General features: G+C 34.8%; 1 protein-coding gene across 12 annotated transcripts in view; it reads right to left on the bottom strand.

Annotated features, from left to right (window-relative positions):
• The window catches only part of Ralyl (RALY RNA binding protein like), a 650,608-nt gene extending 630,814 nt beyond the window's left edge, over positions 1–19,794 (bottom strand). For 2 of the 12 annotated variants that reach the window (XM_048782749.1, XM_048782753.1), the window contains exon 1: positions 18,032–18,372. In XM_048782749.1, the coding sequence (XP_048638706.1) occupies positions 18,032–18,047 (16 nt within the window). In that variant the 5' untranslated portion in view covers positions 18,048–18,372. Of the gene's footprint in view, positions 1–18,031; positions 18,373–18,633 lie in introns of those variants that run through there. The other 10 variants (XM_048782747.1, XM_048782745.1, XM_048782744.1 and 7 more) reach the window with 10 other exon arrangements.
• Between the last annotated feature and the right edge of the window lie 225 nt (positions 19,795–20,019).

Here is a 20,019-nt window from a genome sequence, read left to right as displayed (position 1 = left end):
CTTGTTGTCTGCCTTCCATTGATTCACTCACTAGCCATCAGCATTCCTCAAGGTGAAACATCCCACCACAAGCTCCTTATTGCCCACAATTCCTATCTACTGTCACCTTAAACTCCTTACTTAAAAATTGAATTCATACTATTTCATAATTGAATTTACTTTTAGCATTATTTCAGACCTTAATGATATTCTCTCATTGAACTGTTTTTCCAGTGTCTCATGTACATAGCCTTAATGAAGTAATTACATTTTCTAATAAGAAAAGTGCCCACTTATAATGAACAGCTTCTGAGTGACTTAGTAGAGAACACTTTCCCAGCTGTTCAGATGACATCACCTGACTTGAGATACCATCAGGAAGGCTGGATCAAGCTCCAGGTTACACATATATGCATGCCATGGCTGTTTGACCCAGGCTCCTGTAGCACTGCAAACTCCATGAAAGAATAAACTGTTATCTGTTCTCCTAACTCCCAGAGTGCTTAGAATAGTTAATATTTATTATGGACTGAACTGTGTCCCCAGAAGTCATATGTTGAAGGACCAGCCCCCCCCCCCATACCTCCAAATAAAATTGCATTTACAGTCACAACCTTTAAAGAAGTAATGAAAGTAAAACAAGGTCATATGGGTGGGCTCTTATCCAATAAGCTATCTTTCACTGATTGGGATCTTGGGCTTTCTGTCCCCAGAACAGTGAGAAATTTTTTGTTGTCCAAGCTACCAATTTTAATTTGTTCTAATAAGTTATACATGACAGTAGAATTCATTTTAACACACTGTACACAAATGGAGCACAACTTCTTCCTCTGGCTGAACATGGTGCAGAGTCACTCTGGTAGTATAATCATACAAGTATATGGGGTAATAACGTCCATCTCATTCCTCTGTCCTTCTCATCCCCACCCCCCATTACCCTCCCCTCACTCCCCTCTGCACAATCCAGAGTCCCTTCATCTCCCCGTCCCCACACCATTATGTACTTAAGTACGTGCATTTTGAAAACATTACTTGTGGTCAATAGATTTGAAGACATCTGCAAGTATCTGTATGTGTTTTATTAGGCATAAAAAATAACAAGCAGTGTAAAATGAAAAGGCCAATTTTGTAAATAATAAAAACCTAGCATATAAAATGAGACAAGAGAAATCTAACAGATGAGAGTTAGAGGCTTTCAGAGTCACACACCTTAAGTTTCAGTTCTGCTACTTATTAGCCCTCTCATCTTAGGCAAGTAACTCAATCTCTCTGAGCCTCTAGTCTATCATCTATAAAATAGGAATAAAAACAATAAATCTCCAAGGACATTTGTGAGAAAAAAATAAACATACTGTGCCTTTCCCAGAATAATAATTCAACTAAGTGTTATATATTGTTTTCTAAACTTGATAATACCGAACGCTCTCTTTGATTACTGAAATTATGTCTTCAGAGTGAATTATTTTTGGAAATAACTACAGAAATACCCACACAAGCTTTATAAAGAAATTGGAGGCAGCCGTAGAACATATGGCATGTACAAAAATGATACATTTAGGAATTCACCAAATATTATAATGGAGCAAAGTATCACAGTAGTGCTTTGAGGAACAAGTATGGTGAGACAACATTTTTCTTAAAACAAACAAAAAGAAAATACAAACAAATAGATAAACATATAACAGAATGATTTGATGTCAAAGAAACTGACATTGATCGGGAATATGTAAAAGTATTCTGACAGAACCCATAGGCAATAACAACATATGCCAGTATAATATGCATTCAACCTAAAACAGATTTGAGTCAAAATATGGGTGATCTTTGTAAAGAAGAAAAAATATCTTTTTCCCCATTTTTCAGCCTTAACATAATCACACAAAGCCAAGTACTGTGACCCTCACCTCTAATTGCAGCTACTTGGGAGGTTGAGACATAAAGATAACAAGCTGGAGGCCAGCTTGAGCAATGCAGTGAGAACCTTTCTCAAAATAAAATAAAAAGGGTTTGGGATGAAGCTCAGTGGTAGAGAGCCTGCCTATTTGCATAAAGCCTTGGATTTGATCTCCAATACCCGCCCCCCACACACACACAATCACATAACATTACTTATAGTTTTCAAATCATCAAAATCTCCACATATTTAAGGAAAAGAGAAAAGGATATATATTGTTGAGCTCTTCCTCTTGCTAATTTATTTATTTGAGCTGGAATTCTACCTGTCAAAAGATAATTCTGATATTTGCTCTATTGAGTGAACTACTGAAAATATCTCTACACTACCTTTTTGTGTTCTCATTTAGAATTATTATAAAAAATTAATATCATTCATCTGTGATGATTACTTTTCAAATTATAGGCAATTAAGTTAGAATGCCGAAGGTCCAAAACATTATAACTGTAAAAACACACATGTATTCACACATGTATACACCCACTCATTATTTTAGTCAGATTTTTCACTGCTGTGACTAAAAGATCTGACCAGAACAATTACAGAAGAGAAAAAGTTTAAGGGCTCACAGTTTTAGAGGTCTCAATCCATATACAGCCAGCTCCATTCCTGAGGCACTCCCAGTGAGGCTGAACATCATGGCAGGAGAGTATGGCAGAGGGAAGCAGTTCACATGATGGACAGGAAGCAGAGACTGAGAGACTCCACTCCAAGATACAAATACATACTCCAAAGCCACACCCCCAATTCCCACTTCCTCCAGCCACACCCTACCACTTCAGTTACCATTCAGTTAATCCCTACCAGGGGATTAATTCACTGATTGGGTTAAGACTCTCACAACTCAATCATTTCTCCTCTGAACCTTCTTGCATTGTTTCGCATGTCAGTTTTGGGGGGACACCTCACATCCAAACCATAAAAATTCACATTTTATAAATAAACAAAAACAATTCATCTTTAGGAATGTTTATTGAATCTGTAAGCAGCCAGACTTTACTCTCATAGATTTTTCCTGGAGATCATGAGCCTTTTAAGTAGGGGGTAATGTTTTATTCACCCATAGTATCAGTGACTAACAGTGTCAATAGTGTTAATGAATGAATTGGATGAATAAATTAGTGAATAACTGAATCAAAAAATCTTTATTTTTAAGAAGCAAATAATAAAAAGAAGACTAAAAATGCATAAGCATACTGTATAGTTTATTGCTTCTCAAGAAATCTATGTGGAGTGACCCATTTTTGTCATTTATAACCATTCACAAACCAGCATTTTGAAGACCAGTATTTTATTTATATTTACTTAAAAATAAATTACTAGAAAAATGAGGGAGGAAACATAAATACACATAATGAGACAAAAAAATTTATTCCATATAAATTTCTACAGATTTCCCCATTGTGTAGCAACAATTTTTACTATGACCACAAATAATTAAGAGGGCATACACCTCTGCTTCACTGATGACTGAATGCAATTAAAGCATTCCAAAAGTTCTACTATGATTAACTTAGAATAATCTCCTGGGTAAATTTGCATTCTCTTCAAGTACTTTCTAGAATTCTATATTCACTCAACAGAAAAAAAGCAAGAAGGTTCTGAGTTTTCAGCACATTAGATATCCTGACAACTCCACAGGACTTAAAAGGAGGACCTGCAAGTACAAGGAGGATCCATCCATATGTCCAGGAAGATCTGCAAGTACAACTTATCATTTCTAGATAAGATTCACAGCACCATGCACCCTCTGCATGGCAGGGAAGAAACCCAAATCACCTGAGTGAAGAACAGTAAATGTCACAAGAGTACTTCTCATGCATCTGTGCCTTTCCGCAAATAATATTAATTTGTTATGTCATTGGAAATAATCAATTTACAACTATTCAGGATACTGCTCTCTCTACTCTCTTCCCATGTAATGCTCTTTTTATGTCATATGTTTCACATGATTTTCACCTACAAATAATATGTTATAAAAAAACTCTTCTTTGTACTTGAAAGCTAACACCTAGATGTGTGGTTAAAATACTAAGAAATAACTGTAACATTTTAAACTTAAATAAAAGAGATGTTTTGCCAGTTGAAAATGTTACATCTCTGCAAGGAAAACAGTCTCCGAAATACAACTGAAGCTGAAGAGTATAAATGAGGGTGGGAACATTCTCAAGTCATCCTGAAAGGTATTTAAAATTGGTTTTGAAAATATTTTCAGTAGATCATAGAACATGCACACATGACTTTCTATCTTTTATGTAGTCTCTAAATAATTCCAACCACCTAGTTTTCCTGCCAATGTTAGATGACAAAATATCCCTTGGTGAAACACTGTCTGAAATTCTAGACCTTTGTTTCTACCAAAATATAACCAAAAGTGTATATGCATCCATGTAAACTGAAGGTACACAGGACACTACAACTCTGTAAATCAGAAAGCACCAAAAACCTAAGCACAACACTATACATTTTATTTAAAGTAGCAATACAAAGAAGAAGAACCAGCTACAAGAGTCACAATGAGGCATGGTAAAGTACATTATTACAGAGTAATGGTATATAACTATTAAACTCCTATTCCCCCTTCATGGGTATCAAAAACAGAAAATCTGTCTGACAGTAACACTTACTTAAATTTAGTATGTCAAGTCTTTTAGGGACAAAAGTAATAGTTTCAAATCAATGTGTAAAAATAATGAGAACTTCTCCCCTAATTCAATGTTATATAGCAACTAAATTTCTAATATCAGTCCCTAAATCTGCTCAAAAGCAATTGATTCCCCAAATATAACTTCATCCACTTTTATACTCACTCTCAAGATCCTATTTTCTTGGCTCACATCTACATGGGGAATACTTATGTTTACCTCTGAAATACCAAATAATGAGAGATAATGAAATTCAGTACTCATATTTCCTCATTAAATTCTTGGTGAATCATAAGTTTTATTCAAAGATATTAAGTCACTTTAACCCCAAAGACTATGCATACTGTTTAATACTCTCTAAATTTGAGGCATTTCTACATATTATCTTTAAAAGCTAGTTTGACTTTATTCACTTCCTCAGAATTACATAGAGAAATTAATTCTCAGAATTAGAATGTAAGATATCATTTTAACCCTCAACTTTATTTTTACTTCTCATAAAACTTATTACCATCTGTCCCTTCTGCACCATAAACTCTACACTCATACATTATGCAATATTCATGACACAAGAATGGTAAAAAAAGTTTTCAAGAAATATTTATTCAATAAATACACTAAAAGATTCATGAAATAATGCAAAGACAATATCTTTCAAAATTAATACAAATAATATCCTCATCGTTTGGGAACTTGTAAACAAGTGAGTGCTACAAACTAATGATTCTTCAACATTACAATTGATATTGTTAACCATTTCTACTCACTAAAACTAAGAATGCATTTCCAAGTCTTTTAATTTTACACACATAAATCATTCTCAAAAATGTCCCCTGAATTTCCAAAATACATCAACAATAGGATTTTTAAGAATTAAAAAAAATCCTATTTTGTTCAAGTCTTTTTCAAAAAATATTTATTTTTTAGTTGTAGTTGGACACAATACCTTTATTTTATTTATTGTTACATGGTGCTGAGGTTTGAACCCAGGGCCCCTTGCATGTGCTAGACTAGTGCTCTACCACAGAGCCACAACCCCAGCCCCTCAAGTCTTAATTTACTTAAATAGATACTAATTCTATATTTTAAAAATAATGAATGTTGAAATAGTGTGGCTTAATTATCTGTGAAAAAAGAATTTTAGAATATATTTGAAAATAGAACTCTTGGCAAAAACTGCATAAAGCAAGCAATCTTCAGATATATTTACCTTTAGAACTCATTCTCTTAAAGAAAGTTTATACAAAACACCCTAAATCAAGATAAAAGTCATAACTTCTGCATAAAGTTATTTTCAATTTGTATTTTTTAAAAAAATTTTCCTATGAAGTCAATCAGTACCTAACATTAGATTTGTTTTGATGAACACAAAGCTTTGACTATGGAGTCTAGAGATTGTTGCTATCTAATATCAGTCTCAGTTTTCAATGTATTTATTTTGTTTGGTGTACTACATTATGAACATTCTTATCAATTATTTATTATCAAGTATTTGTGAGTTAGCAATTCAACTATTATTAATAACTTAAAATTCCATGATATCCTACAGTGATTCTGTTATGGAAGCTTGAACAGTAAGAATAGAAAACTTGGGTTTGTTTCAAGTTGAATTTGAAGAATATCTAGTCTCCTTGTCATAAAGATGGTAACAATAAAATACTCAAATTTTACAGTAAGTATGAGGATTTTCAAACTGTTCCAAATAAAAGACTAAAACTAAGTTTAGAAGATCTCAGGGAACTCACAGAGTAAATAGGCTGTTGCCCTGCCATGTGATTGGCAGAGATAAGTCAATGTCTTCCCAGGACTTTACTACATGAGCAGACTTGGTGAGTCACCTTGATTGCGAGACTGAGCTTCCACAAGGGAAAATCAAGCAGTGAGAATAAACTTAAAATGTATGTAGAAAAAGTTGTTGAATTTTAAAGATCCACTTATCCACTTATCATATAAGATAACTCTGTTGTGGCAAAAACCTAAGTAAAATACAAACATTCTCTTTGGGATTGTGTCCTTCCTGCTGGAGAAATCACATTGTCCAATGTACTGCTCTAGAAAGAATTGTCAATAACTGTGGCAAGGGATTATTAATATCCATTTGCTTTCAGTTGCCACTAACATCCAATGAAAAAGAGTGTACAGATATTGAAAATATTTGGAAAAGATGTCAAGGGCACTTGGCTACCAATGGGGAAATAATTCACTAATTAATTCATTAATTCCAAATGTCTCCTATGTGACAGGCACTGTCTATATATTATAATAGAGCATTAAAATAAATTGTGATGTTGTGAAGCCACAGTCTTGTTGAGGAAAGATGTATCCAACAAGCAGATATCCTAAAAATATGAGCTATAATTTCAGGTAGTAAAAACGATCCAAAATAGGTTTATAAATTATAATGTAAGTCCCATCTGTAGTAGCTCCGAAGACAGAAGTCAAGGACAAGTGAAAACACAAGCAAAGCTTTGGAGGACAACACTTGTTAACTGTTCAATACTGAATAAATGTTATTTTTGTTGTGGTTAATATTTTCATTATCATCATCATTCATCCGTAAAATATAAACAGAATATGAAAGGAGAAGTTAGAAGTGATATAGGGTTGCATTCTTCATGTAAGAGCTGCAATCTAATAATGGGAAAAGGTATCTTTAACATCATCCTAGAAACCGTATGTGAGTGAGACTCAGAAGAAACTGGTCTTTAAAGAATAGAAGCATGTGGGGAGAAAAATGAGACTCAACAGAGTAAGGAGTTTGATAGTGTGCAACCTCCTTGATTTTCTATATTTATGAACTTCAAAAATGCAGAGAACAGAATATAAGATACAGAATTTGATATTTCACTTTCAATTAACTTATGAAACTAAGTTAAGTTAGTCAATGAGTATTAAATCTATATGTGACTTCACAAATTAAATGTTATTCTATTTTTTAAAGTGTGAATGGCTCTAGGACCCTGAACAGTTCTCATCAAACTGAGGTGTCAGAAGAATGCCCTGGATATAAATGACTCTTCTAGATTAAGATGTTATCCATGCCTACCAACTGCATTGTTTCTTTATCTATAGCACCAAATTATAAATGAGTGTATTGGAAGAGCAAATTTAGTAAAAGTGGCTATCTTGCTTCTAAGGAACAATAACTATCAAGATAAATTTAATATTTCTTAGTCAACTGACCATCTTTTGGGATCACTATTTAGCAAGAAATGAACTTGAATGGATTTCAATTTATGTTCTTAATAAAAAGTGAAAGCTAAAATTGAAACAATCAGAGAGTATTTTAAAAATCTGCCTTGGCTAAGCTCTGATAAGGAATAAGATGTCAAAAAGAGTTTTAAAACATGACACAGACCTTAGACTTTTCTGAACTCTCAGACCTGCACAGGACTACATGGTTGTTACTAGAATATAAGCACTTAAAATGTAATTAGTTCCTGTGCTGTATGACATAAAAACTAGATTTCACATACTTAGTAAAAATGCAGAATATTTTTAAAGTAATTGTCTGATTGAAATAATCTTTGAAATATTGGGTTACATAAAATTTTATCATAAAAACTATTTTCATGCATTTCACTTTTACCTTTTATTTAATGTGTCTTTCAGAAAACTTAAAATGGCACATATGGCCTGCTTTGTGACTTGCATTACACTTCCACTTGGTAGTGATGATCTAGAAAAAGTGTGTTATTATTATTTCTACCCTCCTTTTCTTTTCCCCTTCCTCTCCTCTCTTCTAACCTTTCCTTTTGTTCCTTCATTTCTTTTTATTTTTCCCCTAGAATTGCACCAATGTCTGGGGAGAAGCCACACCGTGATGGGAAGATCTAGCAATTGTGAAATAAGAAGGTGACTAACATTATGGAATAGGTTCACAAGTGAAATGAAACAAAGTAATATCGCCCTACCGATTCACTAATTCAAATTACCAATGCAATTATGTAGTTTAAAAATTTAAAAACATAGATATTTCTGAACTCATTTCATATATTTTATACTACTCAATAGTTTCTAGTAAGTTATTTTTATTTATATATTCCAAAGCAAAACTCCTTGTCCCAAAAATAACAAACTATATATTAATGCATAAAAAGTGTATTAACACAAAGTCACAAAATCATGTTAATTGTACCTCTTTACTTTGACCCATGGATTTTCTCAAAATTCTACCATTTCTTTTCATCTTTCAATTTTCTTCACAGATGGCTTGCTTAAAATCTTTTTACTGCATGCCCCTTGTATTGTTGTTCTCTCTACACATCTCCTCTGGGTCCTCAACTATTGTTTACTTTGGAATACAACATAAAGAAAACAGGACCATTGAATCTCCCAACCTGAGAAATTTACCAAGTCAATAGAAAGAAAGGTGTTGCATCACACTTTTTCAAGTGTCTTATTAATCTAAAGAAATGTAATCCTCTATACTTTTATTAATGCTCATAACTTTATATATATTGTCACTTTTCACATGCATCATTTCCTTTCCCGCACAGATTATCAGTTCATGACGGGAGTTCCAGTGTCTTGTCTTCTGTTTGAAAAGTTTTTTAAATCCCCCAAAATACACTGATTTAGATACAATAGATTCCTAAAAATACTAGCTAAAAGCACTATGCCCACACACACACACAAAAAAAAAAAAAAGAAAAGAAAAGAAAAGAAAAAGAAAATAGGGACCAGAACCAGACCCTACTATAGCATGGTTTTCAATGCAATTACTGATGGTTTTTAATAGTCTTCTGTACAGAGCGAGTTACTAATGTGAGAACATTAATTATGTGAATGTGTCTGTTTTATTAGACAAATGCCACTGACCTATTGATGTATAGATCAAGGTTACTTTTTTCCTCTATCTTTTAAATAAGGACAGTAGTCCATAGCCAAGTTGTGGAGCTAACCAGTCCTAGGTTCAGATCTTCACTCAATGATCTAATAACACTGAGACATTTGACAGGTCACCTGTCTGATACTTAATTTTCTCCTAGATATTACTATGTAAGATAGTATACTCTTGCAGGGTTTTACAAAGATGAGGTGAAATATAACTGAGTATACTACTCCAGAGGGTTAATCCATCAATAGAATGAGACAGTACCAGCAGTAGCAATAGAAGAGTCAGTGGCCTTATCTTCCTACTCTGGACATGTAATTTTTTAAAAAGTTTTAACTTGAGAACAAAATATCTAGCAAATACTCCAGAGTCTTCTTTTTAATTTGACTCATTTCATATGATTTTTAGAATACATTCTATTGTAGCATCCTGTGTTAGTTTTCTTGATTCCAACCCATGAATTTTAATCCCTGAAGGATTGCACTGCCACATCCACTGAAGAATTGTTGTTCTACCTGAATATTCCAATACAAGCAAGATAAATGCACACCTTACATACCTATGGCTTTCTTCATAATGCTCCAAAGAGAAGACTAAAGTTCTAGATGTCACAAATGGAAAAATCAAACAAACCTTCTTTGTTATTAGTTGATGTTAAACATCCAGAAATGTCACTACTTCTTTTAGCACATTCATAGTTTTCCTTTCCACTTTTTCCTATGTCATCCAATCATGGCTTTTACAAAAACCTTCAACGTTTAGCCTCACCTCACAATATTTTAATTGTTCAATATCTTCATATTCTAAAATTTGTCATTTGACTATGTTCCACTTTCAAAATCTATAAATATAATATTCTTCATTGTCCACCCTTGTTCTGCTCTCATTCTATTAAAATTGTATACCTTCTATTAGTTTTCATTATGACCATTAGACTCTCAAATCTTACTACTGAGAACTCACAAAGTTGCTCTTATCCCCTTTCCTAGGCCAGATTTATCTGACTTGTACAAAAATATTACCTACCTCAAGAAAACTCACCTTGCTGTATATTGTGACTGCTGATCTCCTAACCAAGTAAACCTCAGTTGCTTCCATAACACATTTAGATTACAGGTTATGTGTTAGAGAAAGTGATGCAATTGTGTTCACTAAAGTGAGGATAAATGTCAATTTTGCCAATTTTCTCATTACAAATAGAGAATTTTTACAGACCTCATGTTTATCTCCTACTATATTCTCTAAGAACCTATCCCCTACATACCAGTTAATTTCAACCTATGACTTCACTTACACTTATCTGAAAAGACTGTAGTCATATAAGAAGGCAAACTCACTATAGGCGGAGTCCTTATCAGTATTATTAATTATAATTCTTTACTGAAAAAATGAGAACACACAAAATAGCTGAAAGAAATATTATGCAATGAAACCAGCATAAGCATAATATCTGGCTTTAAAAATTGTTCACAAGTGATGTTTTGCTCTACACACACACACATACATTTTTGATAAAAATTTAGGTTGTAGACAGACATCATGGTTTTCATCCTTGAATAATTCGACATTCATATGCTAATATCATTTATTTTTAATACATACATGAAAATTTCCAATTGCAACCAAATTCAACCTTTATTGCCTTCCTTTTTTTACATAAAGTATGGACTTCATGGAACACTGTGTCACAGGTTCATGGTGTCAGGTCGCCTACTAATAATGCTGGGTTTTTTAGTTCAGTTATTTAAGATTATGTCTATCACCTTCAATTAAGAAGTAATACATTAGCATCATGAGAATGTTATCCACCAAAATGCTTTAAACTAATGGTGTTATCATTTGTTGATGATCCTTGCTTTCATCACTTATCTCATTAAAATTTACAAATTGTAATTTGCTAATTCTAGTATTTTTTACATTTTACTCACATTATTTTGGGAAGAACTGTCTCTCATAAACTAACATATTTCTCCTAAAAGGCAGACTAACATTTAATGCTCTCAAGTTATTGTCAGCTTTTTTTTCTTTTAAATTTTCTATTTATTCAAATGTTACTATGGACTCATGGATATTACTTTGTTCAATGTTTCACAATCTGTTACAGTCATTCTTGATGTTCAAGTTGATTCAGATTTAGCAATTGGAAGGTCCTTCTAGCTAATTCCTGTTTATGTTGATAAGACTTTAATGGTTTTTGAGCATTTTCTTACTTTCTGGCACAATGAGATATCTAGGCTCATCTTGATTGCTTTTCTGTCCAGACCTAGAATCAGCCAATTCTCTAAAGAGTTCTTTTCTCTTTGGTTGGGTAACAATACATAGAAATCATGATTTGTAGACTAAAGGTGCTCGTTGCTGCTGAAGAGACACTTCCCTAAAGCCTTTTCAGTACACAGAGCTAGTAAATAGATTATTAAAAGCTTTATAGTCTATTTTAACATCCAATAGATTAGCCTTCTCTTTGATGTCCTTTCTTAAATGATTTCTAGCTATTCTTCCTTTTTACTTTTTCTACATGTAATTTAAAATCCATTTATCTAGTTTCAGAAAAACTTTTACTGGCCTTCCTATTAAGATCATATTTCATGCACAGACACACATAAAACACACTCATGGGAAACACAATTTTGGAAATAACAGAGCTCTTTAAGACATTGCCACATCATATCCAGAATCCTGGATCACTTGTTCACTTGCTCAAGGCAGATATATCTTGTTCATTTCATTTCTTCTTGAAATTAATTGATTTTTAACCACAGATTCAAGGACCTTTCCTTCAGGCATTACATCATGTTCTTTTGAGTCTATGCATTATTTCTTTAATTCTGTTGAATAATAACTTTGTTTCCTACCCACCCCCTTTCTCTTTTCCCCTCCCACCTTCCCTCCCTCCCCCTTATCTCTCTCTCTCTCTCTCTCCCACACACACAAAGACACACATTTTTCTTGAGTTTCAGTGTTTTCTACCTTCTTTTTACATTTTTTCCCTTTTACCAACCCCTATTATACCCATGTAAAAAATGCAGGTCTTTCCTAAATTTATGCCCTTGGAGGACTTAATCCCTCCTAAAACTACTTTTGTAGATGACTTTTAGCCTTCAGTGTGTTTCCCAAATCTACACCTGAATTCCCCACTGCACTTTGGTTGTTTCATTCAACAGTTAATGTAGGAAATTCAAATTAGTGTTACAGTCAAACTAAACCATTCTCCTACCCCTAATAACATTAAACTCTCTTCTAGATATGATTTCTACTGTTGTTTTATGTTACTAATTTCCAATATATCGCAATTCCAAAATTTGAAGACAGTTTTTGGTCCTTTCTCCATCTTAGCTTCCAAATCCATTGATTTTGTAACTTGTAGATTTACGGTGGAATGTTTCTGATACCCATTTCTTTTTGTTCATTCACACTGTTTCCACTCTGGTTTATGTCTCTCATTCTTGAAAATATGCACTTTCTCAAGTTCCAAGGAAACTGTTTAATAAAGGAAGATATTTTTGCACATCTGAAAAGGCAATTAAACAAAGCATCCTAAAATAACATCTTGCAGTTACAAGTGTTTTCTGCTATTAACAAATATATAAAATGAGCTTCAAAAATGTCACATCTAAATATGTGCAGCAGTGAAATTCTGAGATGGAGATGATGTTGATGGTGAGATGCTGGTAGACAGAAAAGGCACCTATATTTATAAGCTTACTGTGTTACAAAAGAATTAGCTGTTTGGTTTTCCTTCTGCAAAAGATTGATTGTCCACACTACACTGCAAAAACTTCAAAAGCAAAGATTACATTCTGTACTTAGTAAACATTGACTACTTTTCCCAGGGCTTCTGAAAGCTCTGTAGACCAAGAACCATATATTTGGTAACAACCACTGTGCAGCAGTGGTGACTCAAATTCCCATGCCTTAAGTTGTCCTCAGAAAATTCAATAGTCCTGAAGAGATGTGTGATGATATGGTCACTTGAAGGTTCTTTCAGGACCATTATGAATCTCTGTGTAAGTGAAGACACTTTCTATTATTTCTGGCCAAAGTACTCATTACTGAAAGGCACATCTTATTGAAAATTTGCCAAACTATATTCATCTTAAATAACTTATCATGAATAAACAGACAGCTGTTGTTTATATTATATTAGGAAAACAAAATTTCTCTCCACAAATGAAGCATCTCTGCCCAGAAGGTGGATCAGAAGGCATCATTCAGACTTCATGTCATTTGTCCCTTCAACACCTGTGGGAACTTTGAGTAAGTGCATATCATTCCAAGTCCATTTTCTCCGACATAAAATAATAATGTACTACCTACTCATGAAGGATAAGAGAAAATGGAAGGGCGTTCATTTGGCACATTAATAAATGCTAATCCTTCCCCATTTCTATTCCTTTCATCTTGATGTAATGAAAAAATATCCTTTCCCTAGTCCTGACTATTAATAATTTCCAAACTGACTCAGAAATGTTGCTCCTGTTATTATTTGGCATATGGCTATCAAAGTGTGTACAAACATTTTCTCTAAACACACGGATGTGTATGAACGCAATTAATCTCCACTGTTAAGTTTATGAAAAATTTTCACTGCTTTATTCTAAGCAAAAAAGAATGTTAACTGACAAGTTAAATGAATTTTTACCAAAATATTTATGCACATAAAATCCTTACTTTTTCATTAGCATAAGAGTGCTTAGTGAAGCATTCCGGTACATATTTCACGAAACCAGGACATGGTTCCCATGTTCTCTATAATTTCTTTTCCACTTAGATTTATACATAGATAAGGAAATAACTCTTGTAGTCTTGACCCCAGCTGAGGAGTCTCCAAGGACAGTCCAGAGGACACTTATCCTAAAGACTCACTGAAGTTCTCCCACTGCCATCTCTGCAGCTCAGAAACATACAGAAACAAACAAAATAACCTCTGTATTTTCCAGAATTTAGGATCAGAAAAATAGCAAGATAATGAAAACAAACAAAAAACCTTTTTAAAAATGTATGGAAAAATCAGAAAAACGGAAAGTCAATTTCTCACAATATAGATTTGATGTTTATAAATTTAACAAATCAAATTTAAAAAATTCCAAATATGCTGTAATTTTTAAAGTTAAAAGAATAAGAAAAACCACTAAAAGTTGGCAATCGCTGGGATATATGTGTGTGTGTGTGTGTGTGTGTGTGTATACACACACATTCTGCAAATCAATTTAATAGTAAATGAAAATATATTTACATAACACTGGCTAAATGTGTAACTATTGGTGTATTCAGAAATCACATATTAACTTACATTTTACTTAATAATGTTATTCTCAAAGTTGTGGTGTGGTGAAACTAATTGTTCTCATTGTTTATGAAAAATTTATTAATCCAAAGAATGGTACTCAAATTATGAATATTTTAAAGACACTTAAGTAAGACATTGGAATTAACAGATAATAACAATGGGAGGATAACAATAATTGCAGATAAGTGAGCACTGTTTTCAGAACAAATTTTTATTTACTTTTAGGAGCTCCATAAATAGGTGGAAGAATAAAATTCACTATTACCTTAGTTTTTCATAGCACAACATATTTTCCTTAATGGCAGTGTGATAACAGAAGTGAATAAAAAACTATATTAAAGTCACAGCTCATCACTATTTTAACATAAAAGTTTTCAAAAGTCTAAGAGAGGAATCATGGTTAAATATTTTCCTGGATTCTTTCTTATTATGCAAATAATTCTAAATCTTCATCTGACTTTTCTTCAAATTCCATAATGGAGCTTTTTGAGGACTTGAAATGTAGTTTCATTTCACTTGATGCACTGTATAATTTGTTGCTTACAATGTCAATAAACAGTAAACAAAGCATGACCACACTCTTACTCAGGTGGAAAGCTCTCAAAACTGTAACAGTCACATTATTCTTGCCAGTGTTTCCATATACTTCTGTCTTATTAAAAACATTAATATTTAACTTCAGATAACACAGGTTTTTTTTTTAACTTGGAAAACAATTTATCAGTATGTCAAATTTTCCATTTTTTAACTTTTTTTATATTCTCTTTTAGCAACTAGATTTTCATAAAAATTACAGAAAATAAATGGCTTTTACTTTAGACCAAAGTAATACATTTTAAGTTATAGATATGAAAGAGTATGTATAAAATATGTTTGGAAATTTCCTCTCACAAATAATACTACCACAATGTGGCTACCTCATACATACTAAGAAAAAAACAATATACAACTTGATTGCTTATATGTAATGATATATTTTAAGAAAGAATTGTTTATCTTCAGTAATGAACATTTATTCAATTAAATATTTTTGGACAGACCACACGCTTAAGACAGAACTCCCAACCAGGATTTTCTTTCTCTACAATGTTTAAGATTGGGACAAAAGCTATAAAGATAATTCAGTAATCCAGGATTTTTACCAGTATTCTCATTTGGTGTCCCATATGAAGGATCTAGGAAATTCAACATATTGTTTTAAGTTTGTAATAGTTTTTTCATCATGACTTATTAAACTACTTGAGGACAGTTATTGGTACAACAGCCAATGTAATCTAAGGGTCTTCTTTTCTCCCTCCACCTTTAACCTCAGAAATCCTCTCTACCCACAAAACAAAACTTTTTTGTATTTTTCTTTCTCAGTAAGCTGTGGGGGTGGGGGGTAGGTGGAAAATGTGCATTATTAAGTTGATCTGAATTTAGGCTGGTTGCTTGGGCAAAGAAAAAAATTTTTTTTTCCATGAGAAACCAGTAGGCGGTGCTAACTCTAGGCTGCTACATTGAATGATTTTAAACCAAAAAACTCAAGTGGTCAGTTTAAAGAGCTGCAGAACTCCCAGTTTGATTCATAGAGCAGGAAATTATGAAAATCTGAATGTTACAGATAGAAATTTAACATAAATAAATTTCTAACAAAAGTCAATATTAAATAACTGAAAACATAACAAAAGGTTCTTGGCATGATCTTTGTTTACCAAATTCAGAGTGCAACTATCCTCTGCCCCAGATTAAAATCTTAAAAGTATCTTTTTTGTTCCATTATGGTTTCACTCTCTCTTGAAAATATACAGTATAGCAATGATTTTTCCAGTCTTCATATACAAACTACCCTGAACTTAGGGAAACAATCGGTCCTCTTAATGAATATCTAGATTTGATCACTCAAGTTATTTCTTGTTTCCTTTGTCTCTCTGTTTAAAAACAAATAACTCACTAGTATGCAATCTAAAATAATTTATACACACATTATCTGATATTTTAAACAAATGAGCATTTCTACTTATATATGTTGTTATGATTAAAATGGCTTTTAAAACAGAATGTTGCAAATAACTTTTGTAATGTTTATGTTAGCTGAAACATGAAAGGCTTAATTTGAGCAATGAGCTCACTAAAAATAAAAATTTAAATCCATATTCAAGGTTTAGTGACAACACTGGCTTCAAATCTTAGACCTATGCACTTGAAGATAGAAAGTCTGCTGTTCACAGACCCAAACAATCTCTCTTTCTTATGTAAACCCAACAGGACTTCCTTCACACAGGAAAGCTGTCCTGAAAACAAAAATAACTCCCATGTAATGCAACTTCCAAAGATCTTTGAGACACTTGAGTGCATTGTGAATAAAACATGTATAGCTTTCCAGATATCATGGTACATTTTAATCTTCTACAGATAAATGAACCTTTATACTCCTCTTTCAGCACAAAGAATAAAAAATAACATAAAACTTTTCATTCTACAAACTGAGAGGGCAGACTCAATAAAATGTTTGTTTGAAAAAAAAAAACATAGCATATGTTATTGACTCATTTGTTATGGGCCCTTCTGTATGTTGAAGTTAGTTATTATTTCTGTAGATAACCTAGAAGAAAACTTAATCTGAGAGGTAAAAAGTTAATTCATTTGCTTTAAGTTTATTCTGCCAGAATCCAAAATATATACACATGATAAATTTAAGGATGACTTTTTCATTTAAGGGATAAATAAAGCAAGAAAATAAAAACTTCAAAATCAAATCATTTAAATAATAGTTACTCTCTAGATTTTAATATGTAAAGTACAGCAATTTATTTGGACAGTAAATTTTCCAGCAGATTCTGTCTCTGTGTTAAACACAGAAAAGGCTTTTCATTGCCAACTAATACATCTCTGAAAAGTAGTGTTTGATTATTCTGAAAACATGTAACAGGGCAATCATAAAATATCACAGAATACATTCAACACTGAGTACTTCAATGCTACCAACGCACCAAAATCAGTCACCACCATCAGCAGCCCCTCCCCACCCAGCCCTGTCCCAGATCTCAGGGGAGTATCTTTAGAGCCAGTTAAAAAGAGAGAAACACTATCGCTTGGAAACTTAAAGAAAAGGCTATCTTAAACCTTAGAGGTTTAGTCTCATTAACGCAACCTAACAGTTTCTTCCTCAACATTAAATCCAAGTGACCACCATGTAAGTTAAGTACTTCTCCATTCCCTGGAAGACACCAGCAAGCACTTAAAACCAAAGCAACACAACGGGGAAGGAAAAAAAAAAAATAGAAAGACAGCACCATTAAGGCGGCTAAGCGTTTCAGACCAGGCAAAAGAGGCTGGGAAAGACCTACTGCGTTGTTTACTCATTGCGAAGAGGAGGAGCAGGAGTTGAGCGTGAGGGGGTTGGTGCCATTCTCAAGGCTCTGGAAATGTCTTGAGCTCCTGTCCATGTAGCCAGGAGCCAGCCCCTCCGGAAGATGCTGTCCCTGTCGCTCCAACCCCCATCTCCTGGGTACTCTTGAGGCGCCCGCCCGGACCGACCCGACGGCCAGCACCACACACAAGGCCCTGGCCCCTCCTACTCTGCAAGTGGCCCTCGGAGAACTTACAGGGCCCGCCGGCCACCGCGTTCCTGGCTGGCACCGCCCGGGGCGCAGATGCCACCAGCCGCAGAGACAACCTGCGCGCAGCCGGGGAGGGGGGGTGGGGGGACTGTATTTGCGCACATCCAAAACCGATCCTGAGTCAGGGAAAGGACTTTGGTTTTCCCCGGTTCCCGGCGCGGCTTTCCCCACCACAGTCTGGGACACTGCCCAGAGATGCGCGCGCGCGCGCACACACACACTCACACACACATACGGGACACACAAACACACACACACACACACATTTCTTTGCCAAGACCAGTGTTGCCATCGCACACCCGGGAAACGCCTCCAAGGGGACCAAGTACCTGCTCTCTGCGAGCTGCTCAGCTGTTCACTTCATCCTCCGTTGACAAGGAAACCAAACCGCACTTCATTTTTTTTTTTCCAGAAAAACCTTCCACTGCCATCATTTGAAAATTGATTTACGGGGAGGGGAGGAGGAGGAAGAAGGGATAATATAGATATAGATATCAGGATATCTATCGCAAAATTATCTCGGTTTTTATAAAAAAAAGTCAAATGTGCAAAAGTCATAGTTAATTTAAAGGAGGAAAAAAAGTATTTTGCTTAAAAATGATCCCAGTAACCAGCTGCAAGAAAAGTTTCATGTTATCAAAGTGTATCAAAAACAGGAGGGAAAAAACGAATATTTTTCTCACCGGCTTCGAAAAAGGGCACAAAAAAATATAAAATTAATGTCTTTGCTCAGTGGTTTGCACCAGTATTGCAAGACCACAAACTTGTAAACACTGACGTAAAATCCCACCTATACAAAAAATGTTATCAGAAAAAGAGTATGCGAAAAAAAAACCAGTTAGAAACATGCTTTTTTATTTTTACAAAGGAAAAAAAAATTGGCACCATACTTCACATCGCTTTTTCCATAAAACCAGTTGCATATTTGCTGGACTTGGGAGTCGCTCCCAGCCGGCACGGTCGCCGCTGACTCTCAGACACAGCGCCTTGTCTACAGAACGATCGCATGCTAGAAAAACTTGGATTCAGGAAAAGGCTCAAAACCATGCTCCTTCAGCTTTCCCAAATGTAAACAATAATCAAAGAAGTGGAAAAAAAAGAAGAAGAAAAATACAAAAACAAAAAAAAAAGGACAAAAAAAAAAAGAATAGGACAAGAATGCCACTGAGAAGGTACTCACCGAGCGGGAGTAAAATGTTGGAATAAAAATGAGATTTAGTATAAAATACAGTATGGCGGTGGAAGAAGGAATGAAGCGCGTTTTTTTCTTTCAGTCTCTGCCTCAGGCACTGACACGTGACTCGGAGCCAGGCTGACTTGCAAGCAGCGGGGAAGGACCGAGGCTGCGAGGGGGGAAGCCCCACGGAGCCCAACTCTGGCTGGCGAGGCGCGGCGGTGGCGGTGGCGGCGGCGACTGGGAGCCGGGCGCTTGCGAGAGGCAGCGCTGCAGCTCACGGCGAGTCTGCCTCCGCTGTGAGCCCAGACGAGCAGGTGCCCCTCACGCTGAGGCTGAGCACACGCACACGCACACGCAAGACAGGCAGGGCGCCGGCGAGAGGGGGAGCCGCGCGGGGTTGGGCCGGAGGCGCGCAGCTGCCGCTGCCACGATTACTGCTGCGGTGGCTGCTGTTGGTACCGCCGCCAATGCCTCGGATGGGGAATGTGTGCTTTGGGGTCAGCCAAGGGGGTACTGATCAGTCGTCTCGGAGAAGGTG

The sequence above is a fragment of the Marmota marmota genome, unplaced genomic scaffold (assembly GCF_001458135.2).
Source record: "Marmota marmota marmota unplaced genomic scaffold, marMar, whole genome shotgun sequence".
Lineage (NCBI taxonomy): Eukaryota > Metazoa > Chordata > Mammalia > Rodentia > Sciuridae > Marmota > Marmota marmota.
The sequence above is the reverse complement of the archived record's forward strand: the minus strand, read 5'-3'. Positions and strand labels throughout refer to the sequence as shown.